This window comes from Lepidochelys olivacea (assembly GCF_965140295.1).
Source record: "Lepidochelys olivacea isolate rLepOli2 genome assembly, chromosome: 13".
In the NCBI taxonomy this organism is placed as follows: Eukaryota; Metazoa; Chordata; order Testudines; family Cheloniidae; genus Lepidochelys; species Lepidochelys olivacea.
In genome coordinates, this window is record NC_140423.1 from 21,465,756 (window position 1) to 21,478,002 (window position 12,247).

General features: G+C 43.5%; 1 protein-coding gene across 1 annotated transcript in view; it reads right to left on the minus strand.

The window, feature by feature from the left end:
* Positions 1–7,282, minus strand: part of TOP1 (DNA topoisomerase I) — an 84,858-nt gene extending 77,576 nt beyond the window's left edge. Inside the window, exons 1-2 of the mRNA XM_084645556.1 lie at positions 7,133–7,282; positions 6,362–6,386 (exon numbers count right to left, since the gene is read on the minus strand). Coding sequence (XP_084501682.1) covers positions 6,362–6,386; positions 7,133–7,165 — 58 coding nt within the window. The 5' untranslated portion in view covers positions 7,166–7,282. The remainder of the gene's footprint in view (positions 1–6,361; positions 6,387–7,132) is intronic.
* Between the last annotated feature and the right edge of the window lie 4,965 nt (positions 7,283–12,247).

The following is a 12,247-nucleotide window of genomic DNA, read 5'->3' on the forward strand; positions in this document are numbered from 1 at the left end:
CTTAACATGTAACAACAAAGGAGCAATGACAATTTACACTAGCTGAGGATCTGTCTCCAGCGTCACTTTCATAAACAGAACAGTGGCTTGATGCAAGGAGCTTGGGTTATTTCAGCAGGTATTGCTTTAACAAGCATTCTGGGAAGTCACTAATAGAAGAATTTGAGTCAACGAGATGTGAAGTACTTGCTATAATTACATATCATTGCCATTTGTACTGACCACGCAGCTCAAGAGGAGGCTGGAATTCAGTGGTCTATCCAACAAATAACTGAAGTTACAGTTGTGCTGTTTGGCTTGCTAAAGTTAAATTAAAATTTATGTTATAAATCCTTGATAAACTGGATATCTAATTCAAATGTGAAGTCATGCACAGATCTGAAACTTTGCATAAAAGACATCTCAGCCGACGAATGGCTTTTATGGGACATAAAAAATGAGGCGGCCAACACTGCAGATAAACAGAAGTTACCTTATAGTGTTTTTCCCCCCTCTCATTGCTACAATGTTAAGACGTATTTTATCAAAGCAGAAAGTCTGTGGGCCCATTAGTCCCTGACACAGACCTTTAATCATTTTAGGGAGTTTTGCTGGGACACAACAGAAACAAAATTGATTGAGCTTAATAGAAACGTGTATCTCTGCTCTCCCGTCTTGCACCAAGTTTTAACCTGAAAGCTACCCACATATACACCAGAAAAATTAACACAACAGATTTCAACATCAATAATGAAACAGTAGTTTTACTCAGCATAATGATGTTTAAAGGATATTACCAGGAGTAAATTTTTAAAATTTACATTTCACTAAATTTAATTTGCAGTTGATATTTCTGAGACATATGTTAGGAATAACCAGCTTGCTACAGTGTTTCATTTGTAACAAAGCCTGCAGCATTCCTTATAGAACTATGCTACAGTATAAGCGCCAAACACTGCAATAATGCTATCGTAAACAACAGTGTTTGGGACCAATGTTGTGGGATACCATAGGTTTAAAAATAACTGTTGAGTTAATATTAAAAAGTGCTTTTAAAAACCAAAGATGAGCAGTTTTCATCAAGTGTTGCAAGCAACCCCAACTGCTGCTGATCTGAATACAGGATCGGTGTGGCCCTTATAAAAGTGCCTGCATTGTGAAAACATCTCAGTTAGGAAATGATGGCACTGCAATTCTTACATTTCTTAGGGCTCAGAACATGCATTTATCACAAGAAGAGAGAAGGATATTTGCAGACAAGCAAGACAAATGTTTAAACGTTTTAAAAATGATATTAAAACTGTGTCTTTTTAATGTCAGATATTCTGGATTGTGATCTAAGACAGCCGACTACATCATGCTCCCAGGGAGGTCAATGAGAGTTTTGCCTCTGAATCCAGAGAGTGGAAGAGAGGCCCCAGTATGAGACTTGGCTTCAAGTTTACTAGTTTTTACAGGTTCATTTACTGCTATGCAGTGCCTGCAACAACATTGCTTAGGTACATATAGAACTAAATTCCATAGGGAGTTCTGCTCTTCATTAAAAAACTACACCTGCATGACATCCAACTAAACAGAGTCACGTACAAGCTTATTCTTTAAACTAACTATGAAGTACCTTATAATTTTCAGTCAATGGGATACCTAAAAATGGCTTTGAGAATCTTGGAGTTTTTCCATCTTTTTAAGTTAAGATCAAACAGGTAAGTGTAATAACACGCACATATTTGCAGAACAGGAAATGGAGGCAGAGAGATTAAGTGACTTGCCAAAGGTCACTTTCTGCCAGTGACTTAGCAAGCAGGAGTCCTGAGCGCTAGTCTACTCCTCTTAACAGGGTACAATTACTCCCCACTGTAGTTTAGAATACATTTTAATTTTAATACACTTGTTATTCACAAGTCTTCTGGAAGAGATTTAAGAAAAAAAGATTTTTCCTAATAATTACAAATATATTAAAATAGAGAGCAGACTGACATTTCCTGAACTCATTACTTTCCTGGCAACATTAGCAACACTCAACTGCTACCAGTGCTGTGTGCATCAAAAAAAATTAATAAAATATCTTGTATAATCTTATTTTTCTAAGAAAAAACTTAATTAATATTTAAGTTTACTCCTTTCTGTTGAGTCACGTTTTTCGCATGCCCAACTCTGTCAGCTTAAATGAAATGTGCATTTCATGCAAGATAGAACACCACATACTAAAGTGGCCTTTGAATGTCCATCACTTACAAAGCATTTGCTCAACTCCAATGCCATTTAATTTTAAATTTCTCTTTTCCATTTCTCACCCCCTTTTCAAGTGCTCCCCCCACAACACAAAGCTGCCTCTAAGCTGTCTTATTAATGCTCATGATAACACTACAAAACTGTCAATTTCTGACAAGATACTTGCTTTTCCACACTTTTGGCATTTTTAAAGTTAACTATTAAACGAAGCACTTCTCACTCAAGCACATTCAGCTTCTAAAAATAAGCTTCCACACAGCCAGACAATCAAAATTTGTGCTCAAGTCCAGTTAGTATTTCACCGATTACTGCAGTGACGTTGGCCTTAAATCCCATCTTAAGATATTTAGTTAAATCAACAAAAGGGGAAATTCACTGAAGGGCCTCCTCTTAACAATTTTTATGCAAAACCACCGTTAAATTTTAATAGGAGTTCTGAACACAGAATAATAGGCATGCAAGACATAGTCTTATACTGCAGAAATAAAATTGTGGGTGTTGAACATCTTAGATGCTCCATATCCAGTTTGTTCATTTTACAAACAAAGATTTTTCTAATTGCTATGTTCTGCAAACACAAGAGGAGAACTGAAAGTCAAGATGGGTTCCTTCTGGCCCATTAGCAATAAGAGGTTCTTCAACTGGAACTTGGTTAACAATGCTATTGATTAAGCTAAAGCCAGAAAAGAATCCAGCTAGTAGTTCTTGCATACCGAGAATGTCTCTGTAGGCTAACAGGAGTAAAAAGTAGTAACATCTGTTGAATAAGAAGGTGCCATTTTCATAAATGTACTTTAAGATATTTCCTACTAGGAAATAAATTTTCTTTATACTGCATTCAGATCTTGAGGATGGTTTTTTAGCTCTTTTATAGCACTACTCATCTTTACATCTCAAAGCATTTTACAAAGGAGGACAGTATTATCCCCATTCACAGATAATACATACGCTTCAGGTTGGTGTTTTAAACAGCACACCACTTACAAGATTGTCAATTACTATTTTCCACTGAATGCATCCGATGAAGTGAGCTGTAGCTCATGAAAGCTCATGCTCAAATAAATTGGTTAGTCTCTAAGGTGCCACAAGTACACCTTTTCTTTTTACACACACAGGATCCAATCACTTCACCCACTTCTAAAACCAAAGATGGCAAATTCTTAACAGTGCACAGCAACAACAGAAGACACTTCAGGTGAAGAAAAATATCGTATCCTAATTAAATGGCAGGGGGAATTTGGGTAGTTACACAAAATACAATTACCAAAGGTAGAATGGTTTGGGACACACTTGTTAGGAGTGGCGTGGATTTTTAGTGATCAGAATGGTCAGCACTTCCATTTTACACTTGACCTTGATTCTAGGACCCCTTGATGCTAACATCATGCTACTCTATCAATTTAGCCCCTATTAAAAGATAATAGTGCCAAAAATTGAACCACCAACATCCTTGAACATTGGATGTCTCCCATTAACTAGAGGATCCACACCCACCTAGCTTGGGTTGTAACATCTGAAGTGATTACATTACAGTGGTATAGTCATAGACATAGATTCCAAGTTTCCTGTCTTAATAAGAATAATTACAAGTGTTTAGCTACTGTATTACCGACAAAAACCATAGAGTTCTTTGTTCCAACAGTAAGTATGTCTGCTTAACGCTTATATAGTATGTGGATTGAGTAGTCAATACCACATTGACTCTTTCAGGACTAAATACTTCCCTTCACTCTTTTAAGTGTAAATAGTTGTGGGCCCTAAGCTTCTGTCCAGGCCCTGCCTCCTAACAACAACATCAAACAGCTCTATACAGTCTCATTAAAGTACAAACCAATTTTAAGTGCTCAGAATAATGTATATGGGATTCTTTCTACCCATTTCTACTTCTTGCAACTAACTAGGATCCAAACAAGAAGTACATAAAAGCCCAGACTCCCATGGCCATAATAACAACACGTGATAATGTCTGACACAGAAGTGAGAGGTACTACTGTACAGTGGAAGCAAGAATGAAAGAACCTTAGAGAGAAGAGACAGCAGGTTCCTGAAGTAGGTTCAGCTTTGGTGGCAAGGTCAGAAAGGACATGGACTATCAACAGCGTTACTCCCTTAACAAGCCTAGCAAATGCAGCATTCAACACAGAAGATTTTGCCTTTCTGTTGCTTGAGAAAAACTACAATGAAGACTAATGACAGTCAAAGGAAGACTTGGAATCATGATGGGAAGGAAGAGTTCTATGACACCTTCATCGGTTGAAATTCATCAGGCATATCTGATTCACCAGTTATATACATTTTGTCTGAGATATGTGGTACATGCTTACTTTAAATCTGTGTACTAGACTTCCTTCAGCAGTTGTGAGATGACAAGAAAAACCCACAGAGTCAGAAGGGTGTCAAGTGCTCTATGTCCCTAAACCACTCCTAATTGGTAACAATAAAAATAGTGTACAGCCAGCCTTAATATGGGGGGGTGGTGGAGGGGGGAAACACACACTGTTAAGATTGTCCACTAGAAGAGTCCATTATTTCACATATCTAAATCAGCATATAAGTGGAGCTTTTTCCTCAAGAAAAAACCTTACCCTTAAGCAAATATTTCCTACATAGGGAGGTTACAAATATTTATAGACATACTTATACTAAAGTAATTCTAAAAATTCTTATTACAGTTCCAGGGAATGAATTATCTTCTCATCTTCCTTAAAATAATTATTTATTAAATATTATTTTATCTGTAGAGGGGAAATTTTTTTAAATAGCATATTTGTATCTGCATACTTCTGTTATATACACATTTACATTATCTATAAAATGCATTTATGTGCATGAATATAAAAAGATGTGCATACACAAATATTTTATATTTGTGAATATTTACATGTATAGCAGTTTGCAAAGCAATTAGGCATCAAACATATTGTCCAGAACAACAGTCCAATGACTACAAATGCCAAGAACCCAGCATAATAAAAACAGTATTAATGCAATGGGATTGGGAGGCAAGATGAAAACACCTTAATAAAGAGGGGGAGTGAACGCAAACACTTTTAGACAACAGGCACATCATCCTTCCCCCCCCCCCCCAACCTCCCATCCCCATTACTTAGGGGACAGACAGAGCTCTTCAAGTAAATCCAGTTGTTTGACAGTGACATATGCATGCAGAGGCAAACTGTACCTCCCCCTCTCGCCCCCCCTCCACTTTTAAATATACCAGTTTGGAAAAAAACCAAAACCAATATGTGACCCAGCAGTATGCAAAAAATTGGTAGCCATCCTCCGAAATGCAATCACCTACAGGGATCCTCCAACCTATTCACCAAAAATGAACAACCAACTTGCAAACTTTCTGAAGTGATGCTGACTACCTTTCTGGAATTGCTTACACTCCTTTTTAAAAATAAAAAAAATGCAATTATTTAAATTAAAATTTTCTACCCAATAAGGTAAAGTTAGATCAATTAAACAGCAAAGAAAGAAATAATCCTGGTCTTAAAATGGATGCAGCAGAATCTTTTAAAGAGCAACATGTTGTAACCACCTTTCATTTTAGGGGATGAGAGGAATTGACTGAAAGAAACAAAACTGAAGAGGAGAGAGAGGGGTGGGTGGAATAAAGGCTGCTTAGTGATTTATTTAACCTAAAAACTTTGCCTTTCCCCTTCTCTGGGAGGGTATGTGGGTCGGGAGGTGATGATTTCTCCCGTGTTTCTCTGCAGGAGGCTCCTGCTCGGCAGCTCAGGGTAGGAGGAGAAGGAAAGAAAGAGACACACACAGAAGAGAGAGGAGAGAGAAAAAGAAAATGGCGCAGAGACTAAGTCCTGACCGTCGACAAGGCGACTTTCCAGGGAGGAATCGGGGCCCAAAGGGGACCCCAGGAAACCCGGAGGGACCGGATCTGGGGCCTGCATTGCCCCCACTAGGAGAAGAGGGGGTCGGGTGGAGCCTAAGCCCCTCGGAAGCAGGAGCATTTGGCAGCTCGATGGGAACAATGGGGCCGGTGAGCGAGGAGACGGGACTTAGTCTCTGGGACGCCATGTCTGTCCTTTACCATCCTCAGTAACACAGAAGAGGGGGGGAGCGAAAAGGGGAGGTAAAGTGGGGTAAATCGCCCCCAAAAGGCGGGGGTGGAGGGGCAGAGACTCACCGTTCGCTCGGAAATCCGCCTCGATCTGCAAGGACAAGTGGAAGCGAGTGAAAAAAAAATCATGTAGGTTTTCAAAAACAGTAAAAGAGCCTGATCCAGGGGGCAGTTTTAAATGAAGAGGAAGGAAATCGAATCACAGTCCGTTTCCCACACAGACACGTATTGGGAGGGGGTCCCCCCCCCACAAATCAAGGGCGGGCGGGCGAAATTCAGACTTCCTAGCGCCCCAAAGTTTTAACCTCCCCCCAACCTATTTTAAGTCCCCCCTCATGCTTATGTACCCATTCTCTGGGGCACCCCTGCCCTGGTACCCCTTCCCCCGCATGAAAAGGGGGGGCACATTCCCATCCTCTCTGGATCTGTCTTTTAAAGGGAAGGCAGGAGAAAAAAATCCCCCCGTGTGTGGCTTGGCTGGGATTTTTTTTTTTTTTTGGGGCGGGGGGGGAGGTTACAGACCTTTATGTGTCTATGGGGAAATCACCAATCACAGAGACTGGAGGAGCCCGCGGGGCAGTGATCAAGGCATCCCACCCTAAGTGTCCGAGGGCAAATAGGGAGGGGGAGCTAAGGGGGTTAGGGATCCAGAGCTCTGCGAGGGGGAGGGCCGCCCCCACTAAGGTGATATGGGGGTGAGGTCACCCCGTGGCCCCAAGGGATACTGAGGGGCCAGGGGCACCTCCAAGGGCCTGAGGGGATTTTGGGGGGCTGGAGGGCCCCACTGGGGCCCCAAGTGCCTGAGGGGATATGGGGGGGTGCGTGCGGGTCCCTCACCTGGGAGTCGTTGTGCAGCTGGTCCCCGCTCATGCCGGCTGGTGGGGAGGCCTACACAGGAGCAGAGGCGCCTGGGAGCAGCAGAGTCTGAGGCCGAAGGGAGAGTGCAGCCCCCTCACTCAACACAGCAGCCAGTTGTGTAACAGACTAAGTCCTCATTTCCCCTCAGTGCGCAGGCGCCGCTGCTTTTAAACCGGAGGAGGGGCTGGTACGGGAGGGGGAGAAGGAGGAAAGGAGTGGGTTCCGATATTTGCATGCTCATCCTCGCCTTGTCCCCAGCTCCAATTAGAAGAGAGCTTCGGTCATATTAGCATTCCAGCCACGCCTCCTCTCGGCTCGCAGAACTCCGGGTTAGATTTGCATGAGAGCCACGCCCACCATCCCTCTCTGCGCAATTTATGAAAAAAGCCGGTTTGCTATTTGCGTACGCAGCACTCTTCCCCCCTTTCAGAACGCCGGGAGCAATTTACATATCCGGTCCCGCCCCTCCAGCCCTCTCTCCAGTCACGAAGGAAACGCAGGCGCTCATTTGCATATCCTCCCACGCCTCCTCCGAGGGAAGACTGCTGCCCGCCCGCGGTGGAAGGGACGAAAGCCCGTCCCAACGTGCGCGTAACGCTCATGCGCAAGAATTCCTCTATTTGCATGTGGGGCCCCACTCTTTCTCTGCAAGGCCCACTGACTGTCAGCCCCAGCTAAGGTTGCATTACAAGGGCAGAGGAGCCAGGTGCCAAAGCTGGAGGGCAGGAGCAGGAGCAGCAACTTTATTTTCCGACCTGCCTCCCATACAGCTCTTCTCAGCTGCCTCTGACCCCAGTACACAGAACAGGGATCAAACATCTGCTGGGGTGATGGGGGAGTAGGGGGGAGAGATCAGGATGGGAAATACATGAGCCCCTCAAGCAGGCTGAGAGAAGGCTAGCAAGAAGTGGATGGGAGTGCATGGGGTTGCACACATCCATCCCCTAAGGAAGCCAAGGAAATCTCCCATCCCCCCAACTTTCCCTCTAAATTAGCCCATTTCCTGGCGCAGGAAGGGTTTGATTGTAATCCTACTAATTGCTCGTTTTCAAAGTCATATTTTATAAATTAGATTGAAAACTCTCTGGGACAGGGACTGTGACTAACTGTGTGTTTGTATAACGCCTAGCCCACCACTTCAGCTGTTTGTCTTTGCTTGCTGCTGTGTTATGGTTTATTTAAGATTGTGGACTTTTTGGAGTATGGACAAGTCTTCCTATATTTTAGTAAACTCCAGGAGCAACTCTAGCATAGCATAAATAATTGTGATTGTTTTATTTTCTGAAATCTTTCTCCAAAATGTGGCTTCTTATATATTTTGGCCTTGATTCTCCACTCTATTACACTGGTTTTCCACCAGAATAGCTCCACTGCAGTCAAATGAATAGTGCTGATGTAGACTGGAGAATCAGGCACTGACAGTTTCAATCTAAATCTGTGAAATGTTCAAAATCAAATTGTGAGATAATCATAGCAGTACTGGCTATAAGTGGAGGTGGGTGTACTGGAGAACCACTGAGCATATTACCAAACTTCATTATTTATTATGTGTGTTGCAGTAGCACCTGGCTGCTAAGGGCCACACTGTGGTAGGTGCTGGACAAATGCACAGCTAGACTTGCACTGGGCTTTACGGCAAGGGCCATAATCAGTAGTGCCTCATAGGTTGGATCTTTTCTTTTGAAAATGGGATCAATCAGCCAACAGATTTTTTTTGTAGTGTAAACAGTCCCTTAAACATAATTTCCTATATGGAAATTGAAGGAGAATGAATCTTATACCTTCCTATAAAGAAAATCTGAAAACATTTGTTTGTGTTCTGCAACAGTTCATGGCCTCACCAAAGGGGCTTTCTCTCTGATCTACTGAAAGGACAGTTTAGTATATGTGGCTGGTACAATATCTCACTGGACTGCCTCAAGTCTTCATCTTGGAGTTTCCTTCCAGGGTTACTACATGAAATGTACCTTTCCCCTGCTCCTTTACACTACTGGATCCTTGATTTGACATTAAAATAATCCTGTGCTGCCAGGCTAAATGAAGAGCTCAGGAAATACATAGAAATGTGAGCAGGCAGCAGCAGCCACTACCTATTTGCTATGAATATTTATATTCCTGTAAGGGTAAAACTCTGTCACTTTCTCACAATCTTCAGAAGAGGATGTGAGTACTCCCCTTTTACCAGCCCCAGCCAAATATTTCTGGCTCCAAATCTGTTTATTATGTCAACTGATTTAGTAACTGATAGTTTTTAAAATATATTCTAATGAACTGGCTGGACTGTGTAGCATGGGCACTAACAAAGATTCTCCTTTGGTTCAAGTGGAAAGAGCATTCATATTTGAGTTCTATTCCACAGTCACGCTGAAGTTCTGAATGACCCTGGTGGGAGCATAGGAATAATCAGGAAGTCATAGGAGTCCAGTGGTTTGTTACACTATTTGCATTTTGTTGCAGCAGGACATTTATCTGGTGCCAAAATTATGGGATCTAGGCAGCCTTAGAAACCCCTAGAGATACATTTGTTTGAAGCAGCAGTTTAATTTACTATAAGAAAGTAGTACAGTAGGGCCAGTTTTACTGTTCTTGAGATAGTTTCTATCAGAGCTTGAATGGGGGAGATTTGGAGGTACAGAATACCACTATCACCTCTTCCAAGTGCTATCTTGTGCTCCAGAATCTCTGCTTGGATTTATTTTTTAAAGCAAGTTTCTAGTCCTTCCGTTTGCAAAGAAAACCTTCAAAATGTGAAATGAGTGTAACCATTGCAGAGACATCTGCCGACAGCCTGAAACAATAGCACCAAGAGGTATGAACCTTCCCTGAGGATGACGGCTATGTTAATACAAACTATGTACCTTGAGGAGCACACCAGCAGGGTCTGCTCAGGTCAAGGAAAGTGTAATATATTAGAGGGCTCTACAAATCAACCCCTTGAGTGCACTTTGTTGGCACGGTGTAGAGAAGCCATCAATGAAGTGTGAAGTCAAAGCCCAATAATGATCATTTAAATGCCAACATTGTTGACTCTTTTACTGCTGATCAAAGCATTTAGTGACAACTCCTTCTGGCACCTTAAGTGGCTGGTGCTTGGATGATAGTACCACTCTTATGACTCCCTTCTCAAAAAGGAGGGAAAACACAAGGAGCCTTGCAGAGCCCAGCAGGACATCTGAGTCTTCTATGGGGGAACTAAGCCCAAGGAACCCAGCAGAGATCATATCTTGGACATCTGGATAATCTACTGTGAGTGACACATCATCTTGGTGTCTCAAGTGGGTGGACCCTGTTTCATGGAAGAGTACCACTGCCCTTTTTCCAATCTGCTCCTTGATCCTTGGGGAGACAGGATTGGAATAAAAAATTACTCACGGGCAGAGGCCATAGAAGCCTGATATTAAACCCCATCCACACTGGAAATTGGACTGTGTTCGCTGAACCACGTCTCTGGTGGGAGTTGGCATCTGCAGAGAGACAGCAGAAAATTTCTAAGATCCATGAAGATTTTTTCCCATAATTGTTCTGTCATGCTTAGCCATGTTCTGATGCTTGGTAACCTGCCATGTAGACTCTTCAACACACGCAGTGCCTACCCTGCTTTGAATCAGGTACTTTATGATTCTTACCCATTGTTGCAAATTGACTCAGAGTGCACCTTAGTTTCATCTTCCCATTTCTGGATGTCAGGAGCCTCCACCAATTACCAGATATAAATGTAAGACAAAAGGACGGTCATTGAAAAGATATTTATAAGCATACTAAACTGTAATGCCTTTGCAGTTACTTCTGCTGGAACAAATTTAATAGAAAACTCACAAAATCCCACAGGATCCTGCAACATCCTACAAACTGCACCAAGGGAGTCTAGCAGTTTTTAGTTACCCCTTTTTACCTAATTTACAAGCACATGTCCATTTATAAACATGTCCATTACCCAAGTAAGTGGGAGACTATTTGACTATCTATTATTCAGGACTTGCTTTGTTATTGCTGGGGAACATCCATTCAAATGAATGGAATGTCAGTACAAGAAATGTCTAATTTAATTGGACATTTCAATTACATTGACCAGCAGGGAAGTGGTTAACGTTAAAGTGTGATTCTGACAGCTTACAGAGGCTATGATAGCTCAATGTAAATGGCGAAGTCCACACCTCTAAGTGCTATTTTTTCAATCTGTCCCTCTGCTGACTCAACAAGACAGCAGTGCCTCATCCAAGGGGCTAACTTTGAAAAGAAATAGCTGGAAACTATATTTTTAAATGAAATCATAATTCCTGGTGAATTCAAAAAAATCTGCAGGAAACCCTAAAATCTTCAGATTGCCTGAATTTCTATTCTCCAGGCTCCTATGTATTTGGATCATTTGGTTCTGTGGAAGTATATGATAAAGGTCTCTCATGGCACATCTGAAAGAGGGAGGTGGCACCTCAGTGTCCTGGCTAAAAAACCCAAACCAGATTCTAATGCAGAGGTGGGCAAACTATGGCCCGCGGCCCACGTCTGGCCTGCAGGACCCTCCTGCCCGGCCCTGGAGCTCCTGGCCCGGGAGGCTGTCCCCCATCCCCCGCACCTCAGCTCATTGCACCGCCGGTGCCATGCTCTGGATGGCGGGGCTGCGAGCTCCTGGGGCAGTGCAGCTGCAGAGCCGCTGCCTGACCCGGTGCCCTGAGCTGCGCGGTGACGTGGCTGGCTCCAGCCAGACGGTGCGGCTGTAGCGTCGCCAGCCACCGGTGCTCCAGGCAGTGCGGTAAGTGGGCATTGGGGGTTGGATAGAGAGCCGGGGAGTTCTGGGCGGTGGTCATAGGGTGGGGATGTGGATAGGGGTCGGGGCGGGAACAGGGGGTTGAATGGGGGCAGGGGTCCTGGGGGGGCAGTCAGGGGCGGGGGGGCTGGGGTCAGTCAGGGGACAGGGAGAAGGGGTGGTTGGATGGGGCAGAGGTCCTGGGGGGGCAGTCAGGGGCGGGGGGGGGGCGGGGTCGGTCAGGGGACAGGGAGAAGAGGTGGTTGGATGGGGCAGGGGTCCTGGGGGGGCAGTCAGGAATGAGAGGACAGGTTGGATGGGGTGGCAGGGGGCAGTCAGGGCTGGGGGCG